The sequence below is a fragment of the Parus major genome, chromosome 2 (genome assembly GCF_001522545.3).
Source record: "Parus major isolate Abel chromosome 2, Parus_major1.1, whole genome shotgun sequence".
Classification (NCBI taxonomy): domain Eukaryota; kingdom Metazoa; phylum Chordata; class Aves; order Passeriformes; family Paridae; genus Parus; species Parus major.
The window spans coordinates 16,054,989-16,080,612 of record NC_031769.1 but is presented as its reverse complement, the minus strand read 5'-3'; the positions used below and the strand labels follow the sequence as shown (position 1 = coordinate 16,080,612).

General features: G+C 39.0%; 1 protein-coding gene across 14 annotated transcripts in view; it reads right to left on the bottom strand.

Moving 5' to 3' along the window:
• The window catches only part of ABI1 (abl interactor 1), a 77,447-nt gene that overhangs the window by 10,985 nt on the left and 40,838 nt on the right, over positions 1 to 25,624 (bottom strand). For 4 of the 14 annotated variants that reach the window (XM_015617073.2, XM_015617076.2, XM_015617080.2 and 1 more), the window contains exons 3-8: positions 17,058 to 17,234; positions 7,369 to 7,383; positions 6,544 to 6,644; positions 3,250 to 3,390; positions 1,415 to 1,515; positions 472 to 546 (exon numbers count right to left, since the gene is read on the bottom strand). In XM_015617073.2, the coding sequence (XP_015472559.1) occupies positions 472 to 546; positions 1,415 to 1,515; positions 3,250 to 3,390; positions 6,544 to 6,644; positions 7,369 to 7,383; positions 17,058 to 17,234 (610 nt within the window). The remainder of the gene's footprint in view (positions 1 to 471; positions 547 to 1,414; positions 1,516 to 3,249; positions 3,391 to 6,543; positions 6,645 to 7,368; positions 7,384 to 17,057; positions 17,235 to 25,624) is intronic. The other 10 variants (XM_015617075.2, XM_015617079.2, XM_019005562.2 and 7 more) reach the window with 5 other exon arrangements.

Genomic DNA, 25,624 nt, shown 5'->3' with positions numbered 1-25,624 from the left:
ATCAAAGCCAAGCCCCTGTGACAGACACTCGTGCTGTCCACTCGCTTTATGCCGACAGAATAGAACACACACATCACCCGACACATAACCTACCATTTCTAAGCTAGAATGCAACTGCTGTGACTTGGTTTCTGCTGCAGGAGTTACACAGCCTAATACCAATATTCAAGCTGATTCTGAGATCTTATAGATCAGATTAATTGGATCTTCGCTTAATTTGACGTATATTTCAAGCAACTAGCAGCCTTTTTTCCATACCTAGTGCATTTAGCTTCAGAGGCTTTAACCACAGGAAATTAGTGGAGATTAGATATATTGAAAAAAAGACACCCAAAAAAATCCCAGAACTGATTTTTGTAATAAAATCATCAAGGTCTCATTACAGAAGAAAAAACACCTAAGTTCATTAGGAAGAGATGATTATTGATTATGCAGCATGACTGCAATCACTTCAGCATTGACAAGTCTCACCTATCAGACTGCCCATCGGGAGAGGTGGAGGCAGTGGTGGTGCTGGCGGGGCTCCAGGAGGAACAGAAATGTGTGCTAATAAAATAGTTTATATTCCTAATTAGGCTATATTATTAAAAGTAAAAAAAAAAAAAAAAAAGTACAAGCACTTGATAGGCTTCCCAAACAAATATATGTCAATCTTTATTCTCATTTACTTTTATGGGATGCCAGAGGATAATAAGATTTCATGCCTATTTGTACCACTGCAGGACCAGAAAAGGTTCTGGAAAAGGAAAGCCTATATGTATACAAGGAAGTGAAGACTTGTCATACAAGAAACAGCGAAATCTCTGCAATAGCAATATTACATGACACCAAAACTCCACTATTTTCTTATGTCTTACAGGCTTGAAAAACATACAGTAAGTGACTGGGCTAGTTTATTACTAAGATAATAATAACAACAACAATAATAAAGGCCCCTACTCAATCTCACCGTTCATCATTCTTAAACACAAGGGAGTGTTTCTCCAATGCTGAGAGATCCCACACGGTTCTTTCACCACAGATGGCAAAGTTAGCAGAGTATTTCAGAAGCCAATGTTTCCCATTAAACATGTGCATAGTTGCTGCTGCTCTCAGGGCATCCAGAAATGCCAAATTGTAGACACATTTAAAATTACAGTTAAGCTTTAAAAGGATACGTTTGTCTTTTACTCCCCTTGTGTACCCTTGATTGTCTTGTAAAAACACGGACCAGCAAACGTATTTTAACTGCTCATTATTCAGTAACTGTCCTGCAACTACTCCTGGCAAAGAATTAAAACTTTAGACATCACTCAGCACACGTGATTTCCTGAGGAGGACTGTGCTTCAGGGCAGTTTCTACCCCATCATGTTTAGCCAAAGTCCCTCTGCAAACACAGGGAAGTGAGGAGCAGCCTGAAGGAGTTGCACATACCTGGCCCGATGGTTGGCGGTGAAGGTGTAGGCACGGCAATGGGAATGCCAATACTGCTGCTTCCACTGTTCTCTCGACTGCCACTTCCTCCACTACTGCCACTACAGAAGAAAACAGAAGTATTAGCATAGCATCTCCTACAAAAACATACCATCAGTCACACTTCTTGTGTGAGCTCTGCTAGCTTAACTCAATTACAGACTGTTGAAAAACTCCCTATTAAATGCCTCTCTCTTTACCTACAATTGCATACAGATAATGAAGTCTGGATGCATTATACTCCTAATAAATGGAATTAGCTAAACTGATAAACATCACTATAACTAAAATGTGCAATTAAATGCTTCAAAAATAAAAAGGTAATCAACCATGCCAGTTCTAGGCAATGGAGTAACAACTGCAGGAATAGTGCAGGGGCCTTGTAATAACTGAAAGGAGTATGCTGGGGCTGGAAGACTTCATGGCTAAACTCTAAAAAAATAATTAGGATTAACTATGTCAACTGAAGGAACATTTCCTCTACTCAGAGCAGAAGTTTAGATTGCCAAATTTTCAACTGAGAATGGACATGATAAACCCCTGGGTGGGGTCTGGGGTACAGTGTGCCTAATTTTCTGTGTATCTAACACTCCCCATTACCCATGCACATACCCTTTTTGTATGAGAAGTTTCTTTCTAGGATTATCTGTAAGGTTAACAGTACAGCCAGCTCAAAATTTGTCTAACTGATGTAATATGACACGCAAATCAGAGGCAGCAATGCAAAACCTAGTAAACTACTGGATAACATTTCTACATGTGCCTATAGAGCCCATAACATTTATTTTCTTAGAGGGAACTGAAAAAGAATCAAAATTGACATCGAATCTGTCCTTAGTCATATCTAAGAGCAATCCTTAGTTCAAGTCCTGAATTTATATGCAATTAAATGGATAATGTAAAGGAAATAAGCAGTAAGATGTTTTGAAGCCAAAATTTCACTTTAGTTCATCTATGGTAATTAAGAGTACTCAGTGAGGTTCTAGCTTATTTACCACTCCTGGATAGCTATAAATCAGTCAAGAGTCAAGCACAAATCATTCAAATATATCTCTTTAGAAAATAAGGTTACAAAAAGAAAATCGGTGATCTGAAATGGAAGCCAAGATAAGTCCTTCAAAATCAGTGTTCTGTCTGCTGAAGACCTTGATCTTGTCACCATGGTTGCAGCTGAATTTCTAACTGCAGCCTACATAAAAGAAGATCTTGTGAGACAGGAGTAAGGAGCATTCACAGTAGCCAGCTAAACAAACTAACAAGATCCTTATGCAGCGACATTTAGAAGTTATTTAATTTTGACAGTAGCTTATCACCAACTGTGTCTAAAATACTCAGTCCCTGTTAGTGACCTACCATGTTTAACTGCCTACTGGGAGTTTTTAAAAAAAGAAAAATACTAAGAAAGAAGCTCTCAAAAAAACAAGCTAACCTTTTATTTCTAACTACATTGAATTCTTTCATCTGTTTTTTTCCCTGCAGTTTGAAGCCTGTGATAAAAATCAAACTGAAAAAAGAATGAACTCACTCAAGAGACTCAGAGAAACATTTAGCCTTGCAATTCAAGAAGAAAATAACAAGTTTTTAAAAGCTACGCTCAGAATATTGAATATAAAGGCACTTCTTCGTGTTTTGGAAGTCAGCAATGCAGTAAAGTTCTGTTGATGCAGTGGTAGAATAACCCACCTTTTTGCCTTTCAACAATAAGCCAAGAGGCGCAATGCTTCAAGGATTTTCTGTGACTTTTGTAAGCACTGGCTTGCCAGGCAGGAAAGAGTTACTGTGGGAGGACACACTACCTGTGTGTTCGTGGTCTCTGGTTCAAGGAAGCTGTCCTTCCTGGACTGTGCTGACTGCCCAGCCTGGCAGGGCTGGTCATGTAATCATTCGGGACTGTTGGCGGTTTGACTGGCTCCAGGGTTTTGTAAGGAGTATTTCGTCTGGTCAAGGAAAAAAAGATTTGAAGACAGAAAGATTTAAAGGATAAACATGTGAAGTTGTAAATCCTTTTGTTTTCTAAATTTTTCATGAAAGACCACTGCAGTGACCCACACAGTAGTATAGTAAAATTCCAATGGGCAGGGTAGACAGGGCACAGTCAACAGCCCAAAGTAGTCTTACATAGATAGATCTATAGAAGTTGGCCTACAGCACAAAAACTGGTCAAAAAAGCCTAAACTAAACTAACCACCCAAAATACATTATTTAAGCAACCTAACATACAATAGCTATATCTGCATAACACTCTGGGTTACCTGTTGGCACATAACAAATTTCTGTTGTACCAATCTCCTCTTCCCTCCTCCCCATTCCCTTCCCATCAGAATCCTTTACAAAAGTATTCTTGGCTAAAGGTATTCATCTCATTAAGACATCAGCATGGCTGAATCAAGATTCAAAGAAGTGACATTTGCAATCACCAGTGCTTTTCCTAGGAGCACTGCTTCATGCAGTAATCAAGCAACCTCATGTCACATAAGCAGACCTAAATAAAAGTGCCTCGTAGATGAGCTTCATTGTCTCTATTTTGTGGCCCAAGAATTCCAACCTAGCAGACTGCATCAAGTCAGAAATATAACACAGATCTTTCAAGATCTGTTTACCAGACCCATTACTGCCATAAGAACAGTGCATTTATTGTACTGAATCGCAGAGTTCTTCAGTTCTCACCAGTAACTAAGAGATCCATTGCAAAACACAGAATCTGGTAATGCACCAGAACTAACCAAAACCAAAAATACTGAACTACTGGCATTTAATAATTTGTTCAATTACTGGCTATAACCAAGTTGCTAAGTTATACAGCTTCCTGGTATTTTAAGAAACTTACTTACTTTCTACATTATGAAAAGCAACAGTACTATAGTTATTTCAGTTGGAAGCACATTAACAGACTTCCCTGCTTATCATTATTATTTGATAGTCTTTATATCTCTATTGCTTACGACCAGAATACAAAATTTCTTCTTTTTTCCACAACTGATCTCCTTTGGCAGATCTATAGGTGGTGACACCCTGCATATTAAAATCGTCTAGAGTTCTTCATATAGACAAGCTAATTTACAAACACCACAGTATCTGAAAACCGTTACAGTATTTCCACTTTTTTCTTTGAGAGGTTTTAATAATAAATTGTTATAGAAGGAAGACAAAAAAATTATTTCCTGACACCAGTCAGAGCTCCCCACCTCACTGTCCCCCCAATGTTTCAGGGTGATCCTGGGAGCCGTTACCACCAGGGAGAGCTACAGGGAGCCCAGGGCCTTGCTTTGCTCCAGGACCCTCAAGGAATAACATCAACTTCTCCTGCCACATCAAGCTCCAGCAATTCACTTATTCTTCCATGGTACCTCCAACCTGAGCACCCAATGATTTCCACAATCTCTCCCTGGTCCTGTGAAGAGACCCCTGCTTACTTCAGCCCTTTGCTTTTCATTCTGCGTGATTTCCATGCAGGACTCCCTCCACACCATATTCCTTTAGATGGTTCTGCCTTGGAGGCACAAGCTGCACAACAGGCAACACCTACTTAAAGGCTGATGTTACACATTAAGCTCATTCTGGTTTTACATACTTATCTCTGTTTTCTGGATCAAAGGAGAAGAGTAGCATCCCTGCGGTTTCTAGCGATTTTTTCTGCATAAATTAAGGTAAGTCATGCCTGTGATATTTCATGCTTTGGCAGAACATGGCTGCTCAAGACAAGAACTGTACTTCCTGAACAAGAAGGGCAGATAGAAATCTCTTACAAACCCACATTATGCCTCCCCCTCAGCCAACTGCTGCCGCTTGTCAAGCTCATCTGGAAATGACATTCAGCTGATTAATCCTTATCAGCCATCAGCCAAGGCAAGCAAACAGCTCTGGCTTGTTCAGGGGGAGTATTGAGAGAGGCAGTTCACCAGTACATCAGAACTGCTGTTTCACTAGCAAGCATCCAAGAGGACATGAAAGTGCTACCCAGGCTCCCAGGGCTGATAAACAACTCTCTCAGCTGGGATAAGAGACACAATTGGAATACTGATTTCATGCCCTTGAGCAATGGGAATTTTCAGAAAACATGCTGAGGAAACCTCTAGGTTAATTTCTCTGTGGAATATGCAGCAAACACTACCACCAAAGCATCAAATAGGGATTAAAAATTGCTAAGTCTTCAACAAAAGGAGTTTCTGCCTCTAATTTTCCTTGATCACTGCTCTTGATCTCCACCCTGCTCCATCTCATTATTCCTCATTTTTCCAGCTTCCTGCCTCTCCAACACGACATACCTGAAGCCAACACAACCATGCCAGCCAGCTTCACAGTGCCTCAATCCCCCACAGTATAAGGAGAAGGCTGAGTGTGATAAAAAAGTAGAATGTCATTCAGGATGCCTTTTGGAAGATGCTGCACTGTTGGACAGACAAAACCGCATGGCACATGCACTGAGCTTCTCAAGTATTAATGTTTTGTCTCTAGCAACAACTACTTGCTGGCACACCAAGATAAGCAGATTTCACTCCCCACAGGTCCATAGCAGCAAAATAGATGCAGGGAACTCTGCTCACAGTGGGACTTGGGAAAAGCAAAATCCTTCCTCATTTAAGTATAAAAATAAAAATGCACAAGCCAGCAAGAATCAATGTTGCCACTGTGCTCACAATGCCATAAATTTTGCTTAGATAATGCAACAACTACAGCACAAACATCCACTTCACAGCTCTTCTAATATTAAGAAATGAGTAGACAAGAACTTTACTCGCAAAGTCTTCCCCCACTGAAGTTAAAGTTTTAAGATTCGTTTCTGTCACTAAGCATTTCTCTCCAAAGTCAGGAATAACAATATCCTGGATATTTATGTTTAATTTATATTTATTTTAATATAGGTATTTACCAATATCCATATTAAATCCTTCCCTGTGGAAAAAATTATTTCAGTCATCCTGAAAACAAGAGTCAATGCAGCTGAAGGGGTTCATACAGAAAAGGTTATGGTGAATTTTTTTTGCTAAAGGCAACCAGAATTGCCATTTACCCACGAATTTAAGAAACACCAATACTGGCACAATTAAAAATATCAATTACACAGGAGGGACTGGGCAGTCCATTCTTACCCCAGAGTTCCCCGGCCTGACATGGGAGGACTTGGTGGTTTTTGTGTAGGCGGATTTGTTCTTGACAAGGTGCCAGTTCTTGCAGGCTGGTTATTTCCATGCTGAAATAAGGGAAAACATGATTTTATTTTTATAACAGAGAAACACTATTACTGACAGCTTTTTTTTTTTTAAGTGTAAGAATATGAAATGAGAATTCCCAGACAGCTGTCAAACAGCAAGTTTTCAGCTACACATGAGACAGACACCAGTAAATACAAAGAGTCTAAACACAAGCTTAATGTTATTTTTACTATTAATTAAAAACAGACATCAGAAAGGTAGGCAATTGACAGGTTCATGCACAAATATCTTCTATCATTTTTTTCCTTAGAGGGAAGCCGCATTTGTATTCATTGCCGTTCCGATGTTAATAATTTAAATCAAACTTTAACACTGACAGTACAATACAGCCAGTATGGCCCAGAATTTCTTAATCTGTCCCTGCTATTTGACTAGCAGAGTCATTCAGGTTGTCTGGGAAGTCTCCTGCAAAAAATGTAAGTGAAGGGAAACAAGGCATCTACCGAATTCAGAGCAAAGCACTATATGTGTTAGAGAAATTAATGTATCTATGAATAAATGCAGATGTCAATGTATCATAGATATATTGACACGCTAAATGCTGTAAATGAAAAAAAAAAGTATAGCATGTTTAATCTAAATATCCTATGGAAAGCAGAAGAGAGTGTAAGAGAGCACTAGTTTTCAGTTTTAATGGCTCTGCAGCCTCTACTATCAGTCACATGAGGCACTGTGGATCAAAGGAGAAATAACACTTCTTACCTTGGCTTTTAGCCACTTAACGTTGGCAAAAAAGGGGGGGAAAAAGGTAGAAATTAATGGCAGATCCATCACAACTGATACGACAGGTTAAACTAAAGATAATCACATTTTAAAGAAATCATTTGTGTCTACTAATAATTAGCTCATCCCAGTACACTAAGAGAGATTCTGCTGTGTCAGTTATTGAAAATTCAGTGTGTGATGAAGCGACCACAAGAAAAGCGCTTGTGTCAAAATTAAGTTTAGCTAAGCTTTGCCAGACATATCTGCCAGGTTCTTCATGGGCAGTAAAGGGTTGAAAAGCTCTCTGCTGACCATTCAAGTCCAAAACCAAATCAGTGCTATTTCAATGGCAATATGCACTTAAGAATTCATTCACAAAACCACACTTTCAGCAATGTGCACAGAATCGATGGCCTGTTGCTTTGACACTTAACCTTCCTATGTTTTCAAGAAATCCTAGCTGCTGCATTGAATGGTAAATAAAGAAAAGGGAATTTTTAAACAGGATGAGCAGCAGCGCCTTTCACCTCTGGTTTATTGATTGAAATCTGATTCAAGCCAGCACAATGCTGGCTTCTTATATCCCTGTGTTGGCAGGGATATAATGATTGTTATTCTGAAATTTTAGCTCTTAGAATAAAGTCATTATATGACTCCACTGTATCATTTTAACAGCCCTCATGATTTCAGAGGAAAAAATATCAAAACCTGGCCTCATGTGGAAAATGTAACATTTAAAATGAGCCAAGTTCTTTCATTTTTGGGGGGGTGCAAGGGGATCATGGGCAAGTGGTACAGGGGGATAGGCACTTATATTTTTGAAAGGGTTAATTTCACCAATAAAAAAAACCAAAAAACAAAACAAATACAAACACCCAAACCAAAACGATCCCAATGCTTTTTTGAGATTGTTTGGAATTAAACTGTTACATCCAGAACAAGCCTTCTAAGGCAGTGCATTTCAAACTGTGGTTTGCATCTTCTTCTCCTGCTCCAAGAAACACAGACTAGTTTAAAGGCATCCATGAACTCAGTAAAAAAAGTAATTAAAACATGCTATACAGCAAACGTGCATTTGAGGCTTCTGACAGGGTCTGCAAAACCAATGAAAAACAGCTGGGGTTTACCAATCAAGCTTGAAAGCTGTGGCAATTAAGTTATTCATATTACAATAACAGGAACATAAATCCTGTTCCAAAATTCAGATTAAAATGTTTAGCTCTGGTAAGTAAATTTGAAGGTCAACCCATTTACTCAAAGCCTGGGCAGAAGTTTGTCAGCAGAGTTCACAGGCATTTAAACCAACTCTGTCCCCACATACTTATTTCATGGATAAACATGCAGGTTCAGTTCCCAAGATGTCAGAGTACTCTCCCAAGTAGTGTATTTTTAAAACAGGCCTTTAATAATGAAATTTGCTTTCTCTTCTCACAGGAATATGTGACCCTTCCCCTTACTTCACCAGCTGCCAACAGCAATGGCATAATAAAAGGAATTTGTTAAAGGAGACCAAAAAATTAAACTCTTGGCTCTGTCCTTCCCCAGCAGACATAGCTAGAAACATTTTTGAAGGCTTCAAAGGAAGGGTGACATGGTTTCTTATCCAGCCTCTCCTACTAAATTTGCCTGCCTCAAAAATATAAAACCAAAAAGCTTCCTTCTTTCCTTCTCTTATGCAGTGTCACTCAGCATTTATGGTGAGTACTTCCACCCCCCTCCTAATCCCTGTTTCATTCTGCCTCTGCTGCAGTGACAGTCTGAATATCAAGGTGTAGCAATGGTTCAGTTAATCTTCATCTTATTTCAAACCTTTCTACTGCTAGGTACACTAAACATTTATCTGAAGTCCAACAGCTCTTGACCTTTATTCCTGTCTCCAGGACTACATCAGGTGAGCTTCATCTCTTCTGCTACCAGTTAAACAATATACAGATTGATACACACTTGATTGTTCAGAAGAATTAGAAACTACTGTCATGCTGCTTTCGATATATAAAAAAGTCTGTAGATGTCCTCTCTGTTGTCAATATAAACAAGAATCACACAGGCAGGAAAACACGGCCAGAACACAGAAGGAACTGGGAGAGAACAGCTTCTGATCCAAAAGACCTAAGTAAGGGGGGAAAGCAATTGAACCAAAGCAAGATGAACCATATGGCTATTTAATCATGGTTAACAAGCTAATTAGGAGGAGATTTTTTTATTCATCAGCTGAGCTTATGAGGTCAACATTGCTACATTTCTTGGTCTGAAAGCCAAATGTGATGCTTTCTAAGCAAAAAAACCTGCTTGGAATCGAGAACAGTTTATGCAGCAGGGTGAATTGAACAGACTCAGTGAGAATTGAAGGTGAAAAAAGGGTGGCAACTATGTGCTTAATGTATGTGCAAGCATCTCTCTATAAATGCCTCTAGACCAGCCAGCCTGTTGGCAGAACATGACCATCACCAAGTGCCTGATCAGTACCAGGAAGGTCAGAGCCAGGAAGAAGGGAAATGCAGGGCATGAGGAGGAGAAGCCATAGCATCCATGTGGTTTGCAGCTTGAAGAGGGAAGAGACTGTTCTGAGAGGGTATAAAATAAGAGACAGGACATGCAAAAGGATGCAAGCAAGCTTAGTCAGATGAAGAGCATCACTGAGAACTCTTCAGAAGCTGTGAGGAGCATGATTCCCTTCTCCCCCTGAGACCTGTATTACTGCACACACAGGAGAGACCCTTTTCAACCCAATACCAGCATCTTGGATGACACACATCAGAACAAAAACAGGCTGTAGGCTTGCTGGGGATGCTTGTGATTCTGAAGGTGAGAACTAGACAGACCAGAACACTCCCAGAAAGGAAATAGGGTAAGCAGCAGTATTGGCTGGGGTTTCTTGCAATCATATAGCAGATCATATTTTAAAGAAGCAAGCAGAACAATCATATAGCAGATCATGTTTTAAAGAAGGAAGCAGAACAATCTTGCTTTTCCAGGGAAAACCCAATAAGCATGTGCCTGTCCTGGATAAAGCTGTAAGGGCTGTCACAAAACTAAGAGAAAGAAACCACAATCTCAGAATCAAGAAATAAGAGTCAGTGCTGCTGCAGTCCCAAAATGTCACAGCGAGAGCAGTGACACATCCACATCCATTGAACAACACAGGAGAGCAGGCTGGCCTAGGACTGAGAGCCAGCAGTGGGCTGGAAAGAAGCAAAGCATTAAGGCAATGGGCAGAACAGGTGTTTGCAGTCATGCAAGGCATTTATCAAAAGCCAAAATTGAGGCAGCTCCTGTAACTCATGCCAGGAATTCAGAGCACCTGGACTTTAGAACTTCAGAACAGCTGTAGTTTGGAAGGACAGGCAATGACTGCTAGTACCAAGAGACTTATTTGCTTAAGGCAACTCTTTTGGCAATTCCAGCATATTCAGTTCTGGTAGTCTGAAGAGTACAAAAAACACCTGCTGCCAAGGGCAGTACTGCAGGTCATTGTAACTGAGGTCAAAGGGATGAGACCAAGAATGGCATGAAAGGGAAGGGTGTGAGGAAATCAGACTACCACTGGGTAGTCAAAAGATGTCGAGACATTGAAGGACTCCACTGGCTGCCTCAGAAGGCAGCCATCTCACTGTTTTTAATAGCTTTCATGCCAAGTAACAAGTCATGGGGGAACATTAGTCATGATTCAGGGAAATTATAAAGCTATCATTTGTGCTATAAACTGTGCTTGGAAAACTAGGGGTAGGGATGGTTGCAAATAACTCATTTATGTGAGCACATTTATCTGTAAGCACACAAAAGACCACCTGCACACAGAAGCAAAATCCTTATGCTGATATTCAGCAAGTTTCTCCTGCACATTTCAGCTATGAACTCTCCAATTTTGGAGTGCAGAAACTTCAAGTCTCTATGCAGGTTGTACTTCCCCTGCTGTATTCACTCATCATTTCTTCAACTTCTGAATTTAAAGAGCCAGTTTCACTCTATATCCTGCCATACCTAGGATGACTGAAAGAGGTCATTAAAGACCACCCAGTATAAATGCTCTACACAATGGAAACAAGGGTTTAAGAAGTGTGCCAGTCTGACTTCCATTAATAGTAAGTATCTGGAAAACTTGGAACTTTTATACATAGGGTCTGTAAAAGCAATAGTCAGCCTAAAATCTGTTCTCTTTGACCAATAATACAGTTGTCAGACACAATAGAAAAAAACCCCCACATGGTTACTCCTGACTCTTTAGTCAACCTCCTTTTTACTTAATAAGGTACTGCCTTTATTAGTCATGGGAGAATGCCCCTACAGAGAGGTAGCTGGCCATAAGACCTTCTGAAATGCAATTATGTGTGTGCAGCTAGGCGACTTTGCACAAGATTGTCTTCTGTCTCATCAGTGGGGCAGTTCTGAAATACCACACGGTGACACAGAGCAAGAAAAACAGAAGCTGGAAAGGTGCTTGTATGTGAAGGTTGGTAATGCTTGAGGAAATTATACAGTAAAGCACCAAACCTAGAACATGATTTCCTTACAGAAATCAAGACAGAGTTTGGTAGAATATGTAATCAAAGATGATGTTCAGCAGGCAGACTGTATGTGGGTGTCATGCACTCAGGGTAAAATACTTCTGCCACACTAGTTTTGAGCAGTTTTAAAGAAATGATTCCTGGGTCTCAATTTTCTTACCAGAATGGGTAAGAAGCTTTTATTTGTTCTTCATTTCCTTCTAGTCTACAGTAAAGCAGAATATTTTGAAGAAATGTTGGTTTCAAATTAGTATTTGTTTAAAAATTGAACATGTGTAGGTAAGTCTCTCTTCAGGGAAGTTTAACCTCTCCTACAAGTACTTGCAACCTAGTCATTAGTCTTCTGTTAACGGCAACCAAATGTAGTTTGTCAGTGCTGCTTCTCTCCTTTATTTTTTTTTTTTTAACTTTCTAATTAAAAAGCATTAGCATACAAAAATCTATTGTGAGTGATAGACAAACTTAACACTGCTCTCTCAGCACTCACTAGTCTTGTTCAGAGAAAGATACCTAGATTCCTGCTTTTAAATAGTTCAAGATTTTTCGGATTTTTCAGTTGAGTTGGTGACTCAATCTAACTACAATAAAGTAAGGCTAGCATAAAAAAAAATATTAGAAAATAAAGAGACTCAAAGTTTTGTGTTTCCTTTGCAAGCTAAAAGGCTTGCAACCTACATTATATCAGATGACACTAGGCACACTTCTAACTTTCCAGTAGCAAGTGTCCTATGGAAAGCACAGTGTGTTAACACTCACAGCAGAGTCATTAGAGTTGGCAACAGGAAGTTCCTTTTTCCCCCAGAGAAGCATTCTTTACCCTACAGCAATATTTACTGTTTGGCTGTGACCCCAGAGAGATGATGTGACATTAATGAAATTGGCAACATGACATCCTTTGAAGCGTGAATGTCTGACAGAGGCTGGTATGGGGACAAAGGCAGCAGCAGCTCCAGTTCAGAATCCCTATCTCACTTGGGTCTTATTAGGGTGAATTATTTCAAATTTAATATTCCAGCAGCTACACATAAACAATCTTATCCTAAAGGGTAAGTAAGCTCGATTAGGTAGCCTTTCACCCTCACATCAGCATCTCATCTGCATTTTCATTTTGCACTGACACAGATATAAGCATAAGGACTGCAGACAAGTAGGACATGCTGAGAAGTACAAGGGTAAGAGCAAGACTCTCCTCTCTAAGCTTAGTGTTTGTCAAGTTCTGGCCCAATCCCTACTTTAAGGGAGTCCTTCCAACTTCCATTTGCTTGAGAAAGATTTCTGAATCCTTAATTCCTGTTTAACTTTCTGGGCTCAAAAGCTTCTTACAGCTTTCATGTGCTGAAATGCAAATTTCTTTATGGTGACAAAATTACAATTTCTTTCCTTAAAATAAAACTGAAAAGTGATCAATCTTCATATACAATTCTAGTTTGGTTTTGAAGAACTGTTAGTTCCATAAAATAAACTTGATCCAATTACAGCTATTAGGCATTTCAATTAGGCATGTATTCAACATTTTATCTGACTTTAACCATAAGGCATCATCACTTCAATTTCCTACTTAGCTGCCATTTTACAAATTGCTGCAATTCCACCTGCCTTCTATTCAAAAAGAAGATTATAATAAATCCAAGGGCCAATTTGAATTTGGCTTTTAAGGGCAAATTTAAGGTTTTTAAGGCAGCTTCCAAGCTTCCTCCTTCTCCCTGCTCTTAAACTAAGGATTTTCTGTATGAGTAATTGTGTTCGACCTATTTATTTGCTGGCACAGTATTTTTTCCTTTCACAAAAAAAAAAAAAAAAGGAGGAAAGGAGGAAGGAAATGTTCAAGTAGCCTCTGCCTAATAATTTTAAACCAAGCTCTACACAGGAAGGTAGACAAGACACTTACTCTTGTTTACAAAGAATTACTTTAGCTACGTTCCCCTATGCCCAGAGGGTGACAGCTGAGCAACCACTTAACAGACCAGCAAAAATGTTTCCCTGTGTGTTTGTTTCTTGGAGCCATCAGCACATACTTCTATTGCAAAGGAAAGCCTTCTTGCTAGCAAACCAACTTCAAAAGCCCTCCTGATTTGGACTTATGCTAGTCTCAGCTTCATAGAGACATAAATTTAAAAAAAAGCAGCCTTTGGAGACATTGTCTGTATCTGTACCTGCAAAGGGAAGGGGCAGGGAGTGCAGCAGCTGGGGCACTTTGGGGCTGCCATGGGCATTTCAGGCTGAAGGAGAAAGCACCTCTGTGATCCTATGATGCTCTACAAAAGTTTTTCAATCAAGATTGTGCTGGAGGAGGAAACAGCATTGCCTTCCAAGGAAGTGTCTCCCATCAGTGAGGAAACCTGCTCTGGAGAGCAGCTGCTTACCCATCACTGCCACCTCCACCCTCACCTGCCCCCACAGAAATTGCTGCATGCGTGTGAGACAGAGGGAGGCGTGCACAGCCCTTCTCCATGCCCCAAGCACATGCATCTGCTTTTGCATCCTTTCTACACAGCCACGACAAGCAGAGACAAAGAAAATGAACTCTGAGTATACACAGGAGGTGGTTTTGCATTTGCTCAGATGGAAGACGTATGGTGAAGACAGCATTTACCCTCAGGACACCTCCCTAATTTCATTATATAATTCTGTGAGACATTCCTTTTATTTACACTTTCCATATGAAACAATTCAGGATCACACCATAAAATATACTGCATATTTAAACAATATTTTTCCTAGGATCAATATTTAAAAACATAAAAGCAGAAATATGGCATAATCTAATCTGTATCCTTGATTTCTCTGCCTTGTATTTTTCTTTTATGTTCCTTTATCAAATCCTACACCAGAACAGAGTCCCATTAACCGCAATAAATTATCTACAGATTTCAAAGTGTTGTATAATTTTTATTTAATACTTAAATGCCAATATATGTGTTGTGCTGTATTTTAATGACAGATGCTACAGCAGAAAACATTCAAAGATCTGCAAGTTTGTCAAACTGACAACTGTTTTAAGTAGACCTCGAACCTTTTTTTTTCCTAGAAAAACATGGTTTCTAAGGCCTAATTGTACACATTGCTATCCAACCTGGGGTGAAATCTTTGCTCAAGAAAATAAGACTTAACAGAGACTGAAGCATCTTTTAAGATCACTCTGAATGAGACAAAGTTTGTAATTCAGTTTATCGTATGCTCTCCCCTAACTGTAGATTCAAGAGGCAACCCAGATTCTCAGCACCTTCTTTCATTTGTACTGACTTCCAACATGGCTTCATCCAGCTTCTTAAGTAGTTTTGGTTTGATTTTCTTGTAACTCCACTACCTACATCTAGGTGACTAAACTACTTCCTTCAGAGCCTTGACCTGTGTCACACCCTTGGAACCCAAGTAATAAGATGGCTAAAACATTTAATTGTGCCATTAAAGAACTCAGCACACTATTTTCAACAGTGTCTCTAAGACATGGCAACCACCTTGAACTACATACCTGAGGTGTGGATGGCAGTTTACTTCATTTGTGTAACAAGTCTACATAGAAAATACCAACTGTTTCATGCCTTTCACAGCTGTAAAACAGACTTGGGCAAGTCACTCAAAGAAACAGTATCAAGATATAATTTGCAGCTGTCTTGTAATTGAGTTGGCAATTCGGTTATGACTAGAGGCTTTTTTTACCTCTGAAAGACTAAGACCAAGCTTTTAGTATAGAATAAATTACTAACATTCAAAAAACACTTTACCAAAACCATTCTGTAAGGACTGCCTAGAAAATGGGCAAACAGCACCCACTAAAAAATGAGGGTGACATAAATAGACACCAGTGTTCCCAAAAGCAAATACTGATATTGGAAAGTGCAACAGCTAACACTAAATAACCTCAGCCTTCATGGATCAAGCAATCTGTTTTGAGTCTGCACAATCCAAGTAGTTCAGCAAAGCATCAATTTCAGAGACTAACAGTAATTATTTGACTTTTCAAGTCTTCTACAGCACTTGATCCCTGGAACACTTAAATGCAGAAACCAGTAACCTGACATTGAATTTCTGTACTCTATTTATAGAACATTCTCCTCAAATGCAGGCTACACTGAAAAATCATCAGTTTCTCTGGGTCCAGTGTTTCTATTTTATAGCACTTCAGAACATGTCTGTCATGAATAACAAGACTGTTATCCATCAAGACTGGCTTAATTTATTACTGTAAAACAATCCTAAGTGTTACAGGTTTAATACATGTTCACCTATGAACAAAACAAAAAAAATCAGGTAGTCTAAAGTCACTACATTAATTCATAACAGCTGTCATGGTATAGAACTGCTTTCTAACTTGTGCTGGAATTAGACTCCTGTGGACATTTGGAGGGCTGCTACGAAGCAGGAGGTACCCTCGAGAGATCTGCTCCTCAAGCTCAGCGATTCAGAGGGCACATGGATGGGCTGACACAGCTGCACAACTGACTGACCAGAGCACATCAAGCTTTAGAGGATACACAGGTTTTGAACAACTGCCATCCAAGGGAAGATTGCTGCAAACTGAATATACCCTGAACACCTGGTCTAGAGGAATATAAAGGTATTTTTTATAAAAAGATGACCAGGAAGTAAAAGGTGTTACATTAATTCACTCTAATTACAACCATTTCAAGAGAGGTAGACATTATCTTATTAAGGTTTTTATTTAGAGAAAAGGAAAGTTAGGCTGTCCAATGAGAGTAAGACATCAATTGCCACTGAGATTTAAATGCAAACTAGCTGATCCCCTTTCTTCTGTTCACCTACCAAGAAACCCCACCCCCACCACCCAACTTCCCCATAAGAGATGACTTCCTTTATTTCTTTAGTTATTGAGGAAAAACTGAGTGGCAGTGACAACTTAATGTAGAGGAGGAAGCAGTGATAATTTTACAAGTCAGTCATGGCTTTTTTGACAAGTCATTAGCCTAAGATCATGAGCCATTATTTCCTGACACTGTGACTATTGCTGACAGTCACAAGGTTATGGAAAACACTGCTCAAAAAACCCTCACTGTAAAACAATCCATTTTGTTATTGAAATGTTTGTATGTGGGAGCATATCACACACATAATCCTTCCTATCATAAAGGAACTGAACATTTTAGTATCAGTAACATTCTGCCCCAACCCTGTCTCCTGGTCTGTGTTACTTGGAGTCCTCAAGTGTCCAGGAGTTCTTACCTTTACGCCATGGCCAACATCATCCAGCACCGTGTAGTCTATAGGTTTTCGAATATACCTTACAGGACGTTCCATGTTCGCTGGTGCTATAATTTTGTGAGTTCTTGATGTGTTCTTATTGGTCGTCAAAATGCCTATCTCTCTGCGAGCGACCTTTTCTTTATGGATGTCCACAGTCTAGATTAAAAACAAGAAAGTATGGGTTTCTTTAGGCATTTGCTGTTTTCTTTACAGAGCTAGCTACATGTTTAGGTTTCACTGTTAGACAAAGAGTCTGAACTGAGTTAATGCTGCTGGAAGGATGCCAGTTTATTGACAAAATGAGCTTAATCTACACGAATGCTGTTAGAAAATTATGCCTTAATGAAATAAGCAATATTAATAATAAAATTACAATTATACGTTACTATTTCGACACTCTAAAGACACTATGCAGACACAGTCCTCACAGATGAACCCTCAGCGTTCTTATGACTGACACTGGTAATAAATTACTCCAACTCCACAGCTGGGAAACCAGGACAGACAAGCTAAGCAATTTGCTCAGAACCCCAGAGGGGGACTAAGCTTGGGAAGTCTGTGTGGTAATTTCTTTCAGCAAAGCCATCAGTGCATATCAGAGTGAGAGTCTGCACAGGGAGGGACTAATTTCAGCACTGGGGCTAGTTTCAATCATACTGTTCATAGCAGCTTTACTGAAAGAATAAAAGAACGCTTTAAAGATGCAAGTAAAGGAATACAAAATACGCTGCATTTTATTTGGGGGTGGGGGAAGAGACAACGATCAGTCCAGCAGTCTGTGAAAACTCGAGCTAAACTTCATGTAACAAGACATTCTTCTACATGGAATATAATCATGGCTTAAACCCTAGCTGAAGAACAAGTGCAAATCAAGCATTGGATGCCATAGGAAGTCCCATTTCTAGGAAGCCTATTTCAAACGTCAGGGATTGAATGTACCGGCTTAAGTACCTACTAGAACCTCAGGATCTCATTGAAGAAGATGGCATGTGACAGAAAATCGCCCATTTGAGCAAAACCTATCAAGCAATCACTTTATCCACTGAGGAAAATAAATCTTAGTCTATAATCATCAACTCCTCCTAGAAAGGCTATCATACATAAAAATAGTGAAGGTTCACAAAGAAAGAAAAATCCTAAATCCTACCTCATTTAGGTACATCTCTAGAAATAGTTTAATCTAAAATTAATGTTGTGAATAGTCAAGGTTTTATTTAGTGAAGCAAAGTCAAAAACAAAGCAAAAAATTAGCTGATATTTCTACTTCTATATGAGGCAAGATGAAAAAAGCAAGACTAGTACTCAGGAAATGAACATTCAGTGTTCACTGTGAGATGTCTTCAGCTGAACTGTTTTTTTCATTAACTGGTGCACATGCTCAAATAATCTTAAATTCTACTGACTACAAAAAGACAAACCCTTCCTTAACTTAGCTGTTTGATAAACAGCATTGCAGATTACAAGCAGGAATACAGATAGAAAAGCACTGAAAAGTGGTGATACCAAGTAAGCTTGTTTTCACAGCTTAAAGCTAAATAATAGACTACTTGTAATACTGCAAAAGGCTCTTTTACTTTGGAAGCACACAGAAACTTAACAGAAATAAGAGCTGTCATTTTCCAGAGCAATGCAAGACATGCACTATGTACATCTCCATTAGCATATTTTGAATAAATTAATTAAATATCCCAGTAAAACTTCGGAACAAGCTTTACTGTTCTAATTGTGCATGTTCTGAAAAATCCTTAAGTCAGGAATTTAAAAAAATTACTTTCTAGACAAGACAATCCTATACATCAAGTATTTACCTACATCAGTATCAGCTATCACCCACTGCACCCACATTTTCCCTGGCAGCTGATTCCACAGATGATGGAACGAAGACTACAGAATGAGATTAGTCTATTTTTTTCAAATGCAGCTATTTTTTGATCTTTTCCTTTTAGAGACTGAAACATACGTATTAGTTCTGCCTTTCTGTTGTTTTCTTCATCTTGCTGAAAGAATTATATGAGGGTGGTGCTACATGTTCACCTTTCTTCCAATTTTTCTGCACAATCTGAACCTTTCTGTTCAGTGATAAGAGCAGGCCTCAAACTATCTCACAAAACTCTTAAATAATAAGCAACTCTTCATATTTTGTAATACATGAACACTGCCTAGGACAGGAAAAGGAACCAATTTTAAATTCCCCTGAATAGCAGAGCAATTTAGGAGGCTGAGAACATCAATTTAAAAAGCGTACAACAATGTTTCAAAATAGAGTTTTTTTAAAATACAGCTATGTCCCTTGAAATAAATCCATACTTCTACTTCATCCTCACAAACCAAATCTATTGTTACTAAGAGATTCATTTTTTGTTCAGTGGATGGACAAAGATGTGTCTTTATACTAAGAGTTCTCATTGATAGCAAAAGAAAAAAAGACAAAACAAAACAAAGCCCTTCAGAGTACAAAATTATGCATCTTTTCCTAGCAGGTAGTCCCTGAAATTACCTTTACTCCCTGCAATGAGCAATGAAAATTCCCTGAATTACTGGAAGAGAGGATAAGAAATTCCAGGAATAGATGCTGTACCACAAATGCTTTGGAAACTGAGTTAAGTAATTTTGCAACAAATTGTTGTTAATGAAAATACCTCTTAGAGCAGGAAAAGACTATATATTAATTTTATTAGACAGCTCATCCAAAGTTAAGTACTGAGCAGTGATTTGAAAAGTCTCAGCACAAATTTCAGCGAGGCAAACGAAACAAAAAGAAGAGTATCTGTACCACAGTGCAGGGCCATCAACAGGGCATATATGTAAATCCTGAAAGGCATTCAGACATGCCTGTGCAAGAGACTAATTTGCTGTTCAAAGCAAATGAGACTTCAACCCCTACCACATCTGGTGCACCGGAAAAGCAAGGCAGGATTTTACCCCTATGCAAAGGAAAGGCTCACAGCATATGCTTTGCCCACAGCAGTAGGCTGCCCGTCAGAGCTACCAGGTAGCATCTTACTTCTTCAAGAAATTACTGGGGTTTTTTGGTCTGCATATTAAGTCTTATGTGAACATTTTGCAAAACAAAGCACAAAGAAATTTGTCGTTCTTGTATTTTCATTTATACCCATTTCCTTGATGTTCATGTGGAAGTCTACTGTTTAGTCATAGGCGATGTTTTTCACCTTCAAAAGAGGAAAAACTCAACACACAAGTAATTTTTAGTAGGACAGCAAAGCTTTCCAGCCATTCAACAGTTAATTTCCAAGAAAGACAAGCCATATATACCAGGCAACAGCCAAAACAGACCATTCTCAAAGCTCTGGTCACACTTGACATACTGTGTTTGTTCTGATATGGTAACAAGACAGCTAAACAGTAGTTTGTGACTTCATGCACAAAACCTACTTTTAGACACCAAAGATGGAGAGGAGCAAAGTATGGCTAACTGGTATGGGTTAGCACAGGTTAGTAAGAACTTGCAAGCAGTCAGACCAGCTTCAGGTATCTTCGGCATTGCTGAAACAAATACATAGCATAATTTAATATTTGGGGAATAGGACAGGGATTTTCACTCCTAGACAACATAATCCAGTGAGACAAAGCCCAGCTTTACATTGATTTGGAGAAGAAGGAAAAGACAGTCCGTCCAGAAGCACAATGTGTTTCCTTTGGGAAGCAAATTTAAATTAACTTGTCAAACAAACCCCTGTGACTTTATAATTGAGTGCCAGGGACTATGCCAGCTAACCCAGAAGCTTGGACGTTGAAGGAACTGTTAATTGTTACCTGCCTCCACTATTTTTAATCTTCAAATCATACAGTTTTTTTAAAAAACCAAACAATTGAACAACAGGATGTAGAGTTAAATTTTAACTATTTGCTTCCTTAGAAGCAGCCTCAAGGCCAAGTGAAGTACAGCAATGATACAGCAAATAGTTGTTAATTATCCTATGCTGCAGATACCACTCTACCCACATGCTACAGTGTGCTAGCCCAGAACAAACAATTTACAATAAATAGAGACTGAAGCATCTCTGGCCAAGCTAATATGAGGGTATCTAAACATTTTGATAAAGCTCACACATATGGGGGTATTAAAATAAAAAAGAAAAAACAATTCAAACTTCTACAATCTTTTTACTCCTGAACCACTGCAACTCAAATTTATGAGTTTAAGGAAGAGCAAAAAATCACTTCAAGGACATTTCCTTGATCTTAAAAAAAAAAAATAATCTAACATTCAAACACGTAAGACCAAAAAAAAAATCCTAAAATTACACCACCACTTTCAATGGCAGCTTTACAAGCCATTTCATGCAATGCTTTTAAGAACTTTCACATCATACAAACAAATGCCCTGTGCCACACAGAGCTGCAAGCCAGTAACTTTTCAATTTGTCCCTAAACTCACTCAGAGAAGAAGGAATGCAGGATCACAATCCACAAACTTCCTTAAAATGCTAATTTCTCTAAAGCAAGGAGACAAGGAAGATCAAGCAGCTTGTTATTGGCAACAGTTTTCTGTGATTTTGACATTGTTTCTCTTTTTTGCTATTTCAGTTTGTGGTTAAATATAGGGTTGGGTCTCTTACTAACACTTTATTTCAGACAAGTAGAGCCCTGATTACAGGGCATCAGTGCTATACATACCTAAATGTCAGCAGAATAGGTTACAATTACTTTATACTAACAGAACTCAGGCATAAGACAAATCTGCCATGCAAGCAGCATGACCTGCTACCACTTCCCACCCCATCTTCCTACTGCACTTGCTATAATCACATGTCCTGAGGCTCAGCAACCTGTTCTGCACAAACTTGGTGATGTACTTCCCCAAAGGAATCTGCTCTGCACCTGAAGTCCTGTGTGCACTTTGGGGAAGCTCAATACAAGAAGGACAAACTCTCAGAGAGTGTGTCCAGAGTCGGGTGACCACGATGTTGAAAGGTGACAAGGGGAAGCCATACAAGTGGCTGAGGTCACTTTGTTTCTTCAGCCTGGAGAAGTAAAGGCTGAGGGGTGCCCTCATCACAGCCAACAACTCAAGGTGGGCAGCAAACAGGGAAGGTGTTGATCTGCTCCGGTGAGCAGCAATAGGATATGAGGAAATGGAATGAAGCCATGTCAGGGGTAGTTCAGACTGGACATTAGGAAAATGTTTTTCACTGACAGGGTGGGTGGTCACTGGAACAGGCTTCCCAGGGAAGTGGTCAGTCACAAGCCTGTCAGAGTTCAATAAGCACCTGGATGATACCAAGTCATGGTTGAGCTTTAAGGAGTTGGACTTGATTATCCTTATTGGTCTCATCTAACTTTAAATGACTGTATGCTAAACACTGCATCATCTAATTCCAAGTTAATGGAGAGAACAGCATTTCATCCATTCTATACCTGAACAGTAAGATTCTCTTAACCAAAGGGCATTGCTGACAGAGTAAGATAAAAGAATTGCTTAAGAACCAAAAACCCAAAGACCTCTAGTCAAAGCCAAGCCAATTGGAACACTAGATTTGACGTATCACATCACAACAATCCATCAAATATAGTATCTTCTTTCAGCGGGAACTGTGCCTGATGTGACAGAAAATACTGGGAAACGGCAGAGTCAGACTCAACCTTGTCAACAGAACTATGCAATGCAACAGTGAGTGGTGCAGAGAAAGTTCAGTTTCCTTCCTCGACCTCTGATACAACTGGATTCCAAGCTTACTTTTCGTTTCAATATGAAAGGCAGTATCTATTCTATTGCCCACAAAATATCACTCACAGCTTCAGATTTAATTGGTCATACATAGCAGTAAAATACACACAGTTAAATGTTAAAAACTTTCTAACACAAATATTTTCTACTACAAGTTCACACACCCACTATAAAGTGTATTAACCAAAGGAAACATAACTTAAGAAACAAACACTAAGGTGCTTTTGGCATTCATTAATAAATAAAAACAACCCAAACCCTCACTCTTTGCAATCTGTTCCTAAACCCAGCTTTAATATTAACCCTTACTGTCATTCTCCAAAACTACAGATTTCATTTACTTCCTATACAGTTTATACAATAAGTTTCCCTGAAATGAAAATAAACCAGTGAGACTAAGAACATCAACTTGTCCTGTTTTAGAAATACAAATTCATTCCACCACTACTTCCAGAAAGAAAGCATGTTTAGTAAGACCTTTTAAATAAATGAGTTATGGTTGAGTAACAGCACTGAAGAGACCTGGACAATGCATGCTGCACAGGCCACCTGCAATGAAGTCAGTTTGACCTACAAAAAGAACAATGAAATCCCCAGCTTTAATGAGCTTGGTCAGACAGATAACTTCTCCAGTGAGGGCATCATTTTATGCCATTATTTGGTAAAGAAAATTCAACACAGGGAAATGTGAACATATTTAAACTCCAAATAAATATCACACAGAAAAGATCAATTATGGACTCAAGGCACATCAGGCATGAAAAAGCATAAGTGAGTAGCTTGGGGTTTTATGACATCATGTAAAATCAGATGTCTTTTGCAACTATGTTAAAAATTACATATTTCACTAACTCTTGATGAAAGTGCTAGTAACTCAAGTATTTGGCTTGAAACTATTGCTTACATATCGTCTAATACCAAGATACTGTTCAAGAAACTCAAGTAATGTACCTACAGATATAAAACAGTTTACTTCCCTCTCTTGTCCAGGAGAGTCCAAGCACTAAACAGGCCTGGCCTTATGGGGGACACAGAGAGCAGAGCATTGGTGCAACTGGCATCGGTCACCCTTGTCTATCACTGTGCACACACATTTATTCCATGGGGATCTCCTCCAAAGTATGAGGCTGTACTGGCGTTGGGAATTGTAACCATCAGTTCCACCAACAAGAAATTCTTTGAACACTCCAGCTGTGACAATACCAACTTCGTTACAGACCAAAACTGGTCAGGTTGGTGAGCATTTGCCTCTTCCCAGTTATTCAAGAACAGACATCTGGTAAAGTTAACCAGCATCTAAGAAGCACATAAAAAAACTGGAAGAAACTTTGACAGAAATATTGCCCTGTTATCAGGGACTGGTGGAGTCAATCCTGTCTCTTAAGGGAGAAGACTGATGCAATCTTCTATCATAGCTTCTATCAGCTATCAATTGTGTGAAATTCAAGTCCCTAGCTAGCTTTGAACAAATTTCATATGAAGGCACCGTACTAGAAGCTTTATACTGGTTATCTTTCACTTTCATAATAAAAAGGGGAACGGCCTTTCCTACCATTCCCCTCTTCAAGAGACAATTTCAAGACATTTCTAACAGCCTCTTGGACAGTAACCAGAATCAAGTCTGCTAAAGCACTGTCAATTTATCAGTCAATCCACAGAAGAAACCCAGTGCAAGCAACAAGCAACAGTTACTAGAGGAAAAGGAAAAGGGAGATGCTTTTTCCAGTTCCCCAAAGTCCTTTAAGGATATAAGGATTTCAATACCTTTTTATTTCATATGAACAATCCTTCAATCCAACTTTCACTAAGGCTAATAGTTGCCTGAACACCACTATCTAAATTCATCTGAGAATCCTCATAATATCCTGACATGCCTTTTGAACCTGCACCATGAAAGTAAGGTTTCTTATCACGCTGAAGCATTTGGACATTGGAGTTTCACCTTGAGTGTTTACTTTGTATGGGGTGCTGGCAATGTAGGAGGCAACTGAAATAGATTTAAGAGTTGTATTTCCAGAGCTAGAAACCCAGCAATGTTTTCTGGTAGGTTTATAGATAGAAGTTTCTCACACATTCTCTTCAGCATACAGACAAGTGACAATAGTAGGACAGGCTCTCCAGAAAGCCTCATCTCCTGAAGTCCTGGTAAATCCAGGCCTCTTAAGGTAAAAGGCTAGAGGAGCCAGATAAGCCATATCTCATGTAATCTGATATGCCACCTTCCTTTTCCTGCACAGAGGGCTCACATTCAAGAGCTTCCACAGATTAACACGATGAACTAAGGCCATCAACACAGATATATACAGCAACTTTCACAGTCCATATAAATGTTGCCAGCAGAGGGGGAAAGGCACTAGAGAGATCAAAAGAAAAATAATTAGAGAAATACATCCCACTTCCAGATGTAATTAATATGTAAAGGTACACTTTTAAAATATATTTCTATACATAAAATATAAATATATATATAAAAACATAAAATCACACTGCTAACAATGCATTTTACTATTATTATCCAATGGAGAGGAGGGTTTAAAAAGTGTTGATTGTGGGTCTTTTTTTGACAGTTTATCACTACTTCTTAAATTATGTCTGAACACAGATTATATGTCAGTTTAATCCTATGGAGCTAGCACCTGATTTAGAATTTAAATCTTTCTTTATATACACTAGAAGTTTTTTCTCAGATCAACTGCCACTGGCATAAAGCAAACCATATTTCAGCAACATTTGAAGATATTTTATACCTTCACATAGATTTTTTTTTTCTGGGATATCAGGACAGCTATAGGGGGTGACTGGTCAGGGAGTGAAGTATACACAGACATCCCATTTACTTAGGACTGTATGTTTTTAG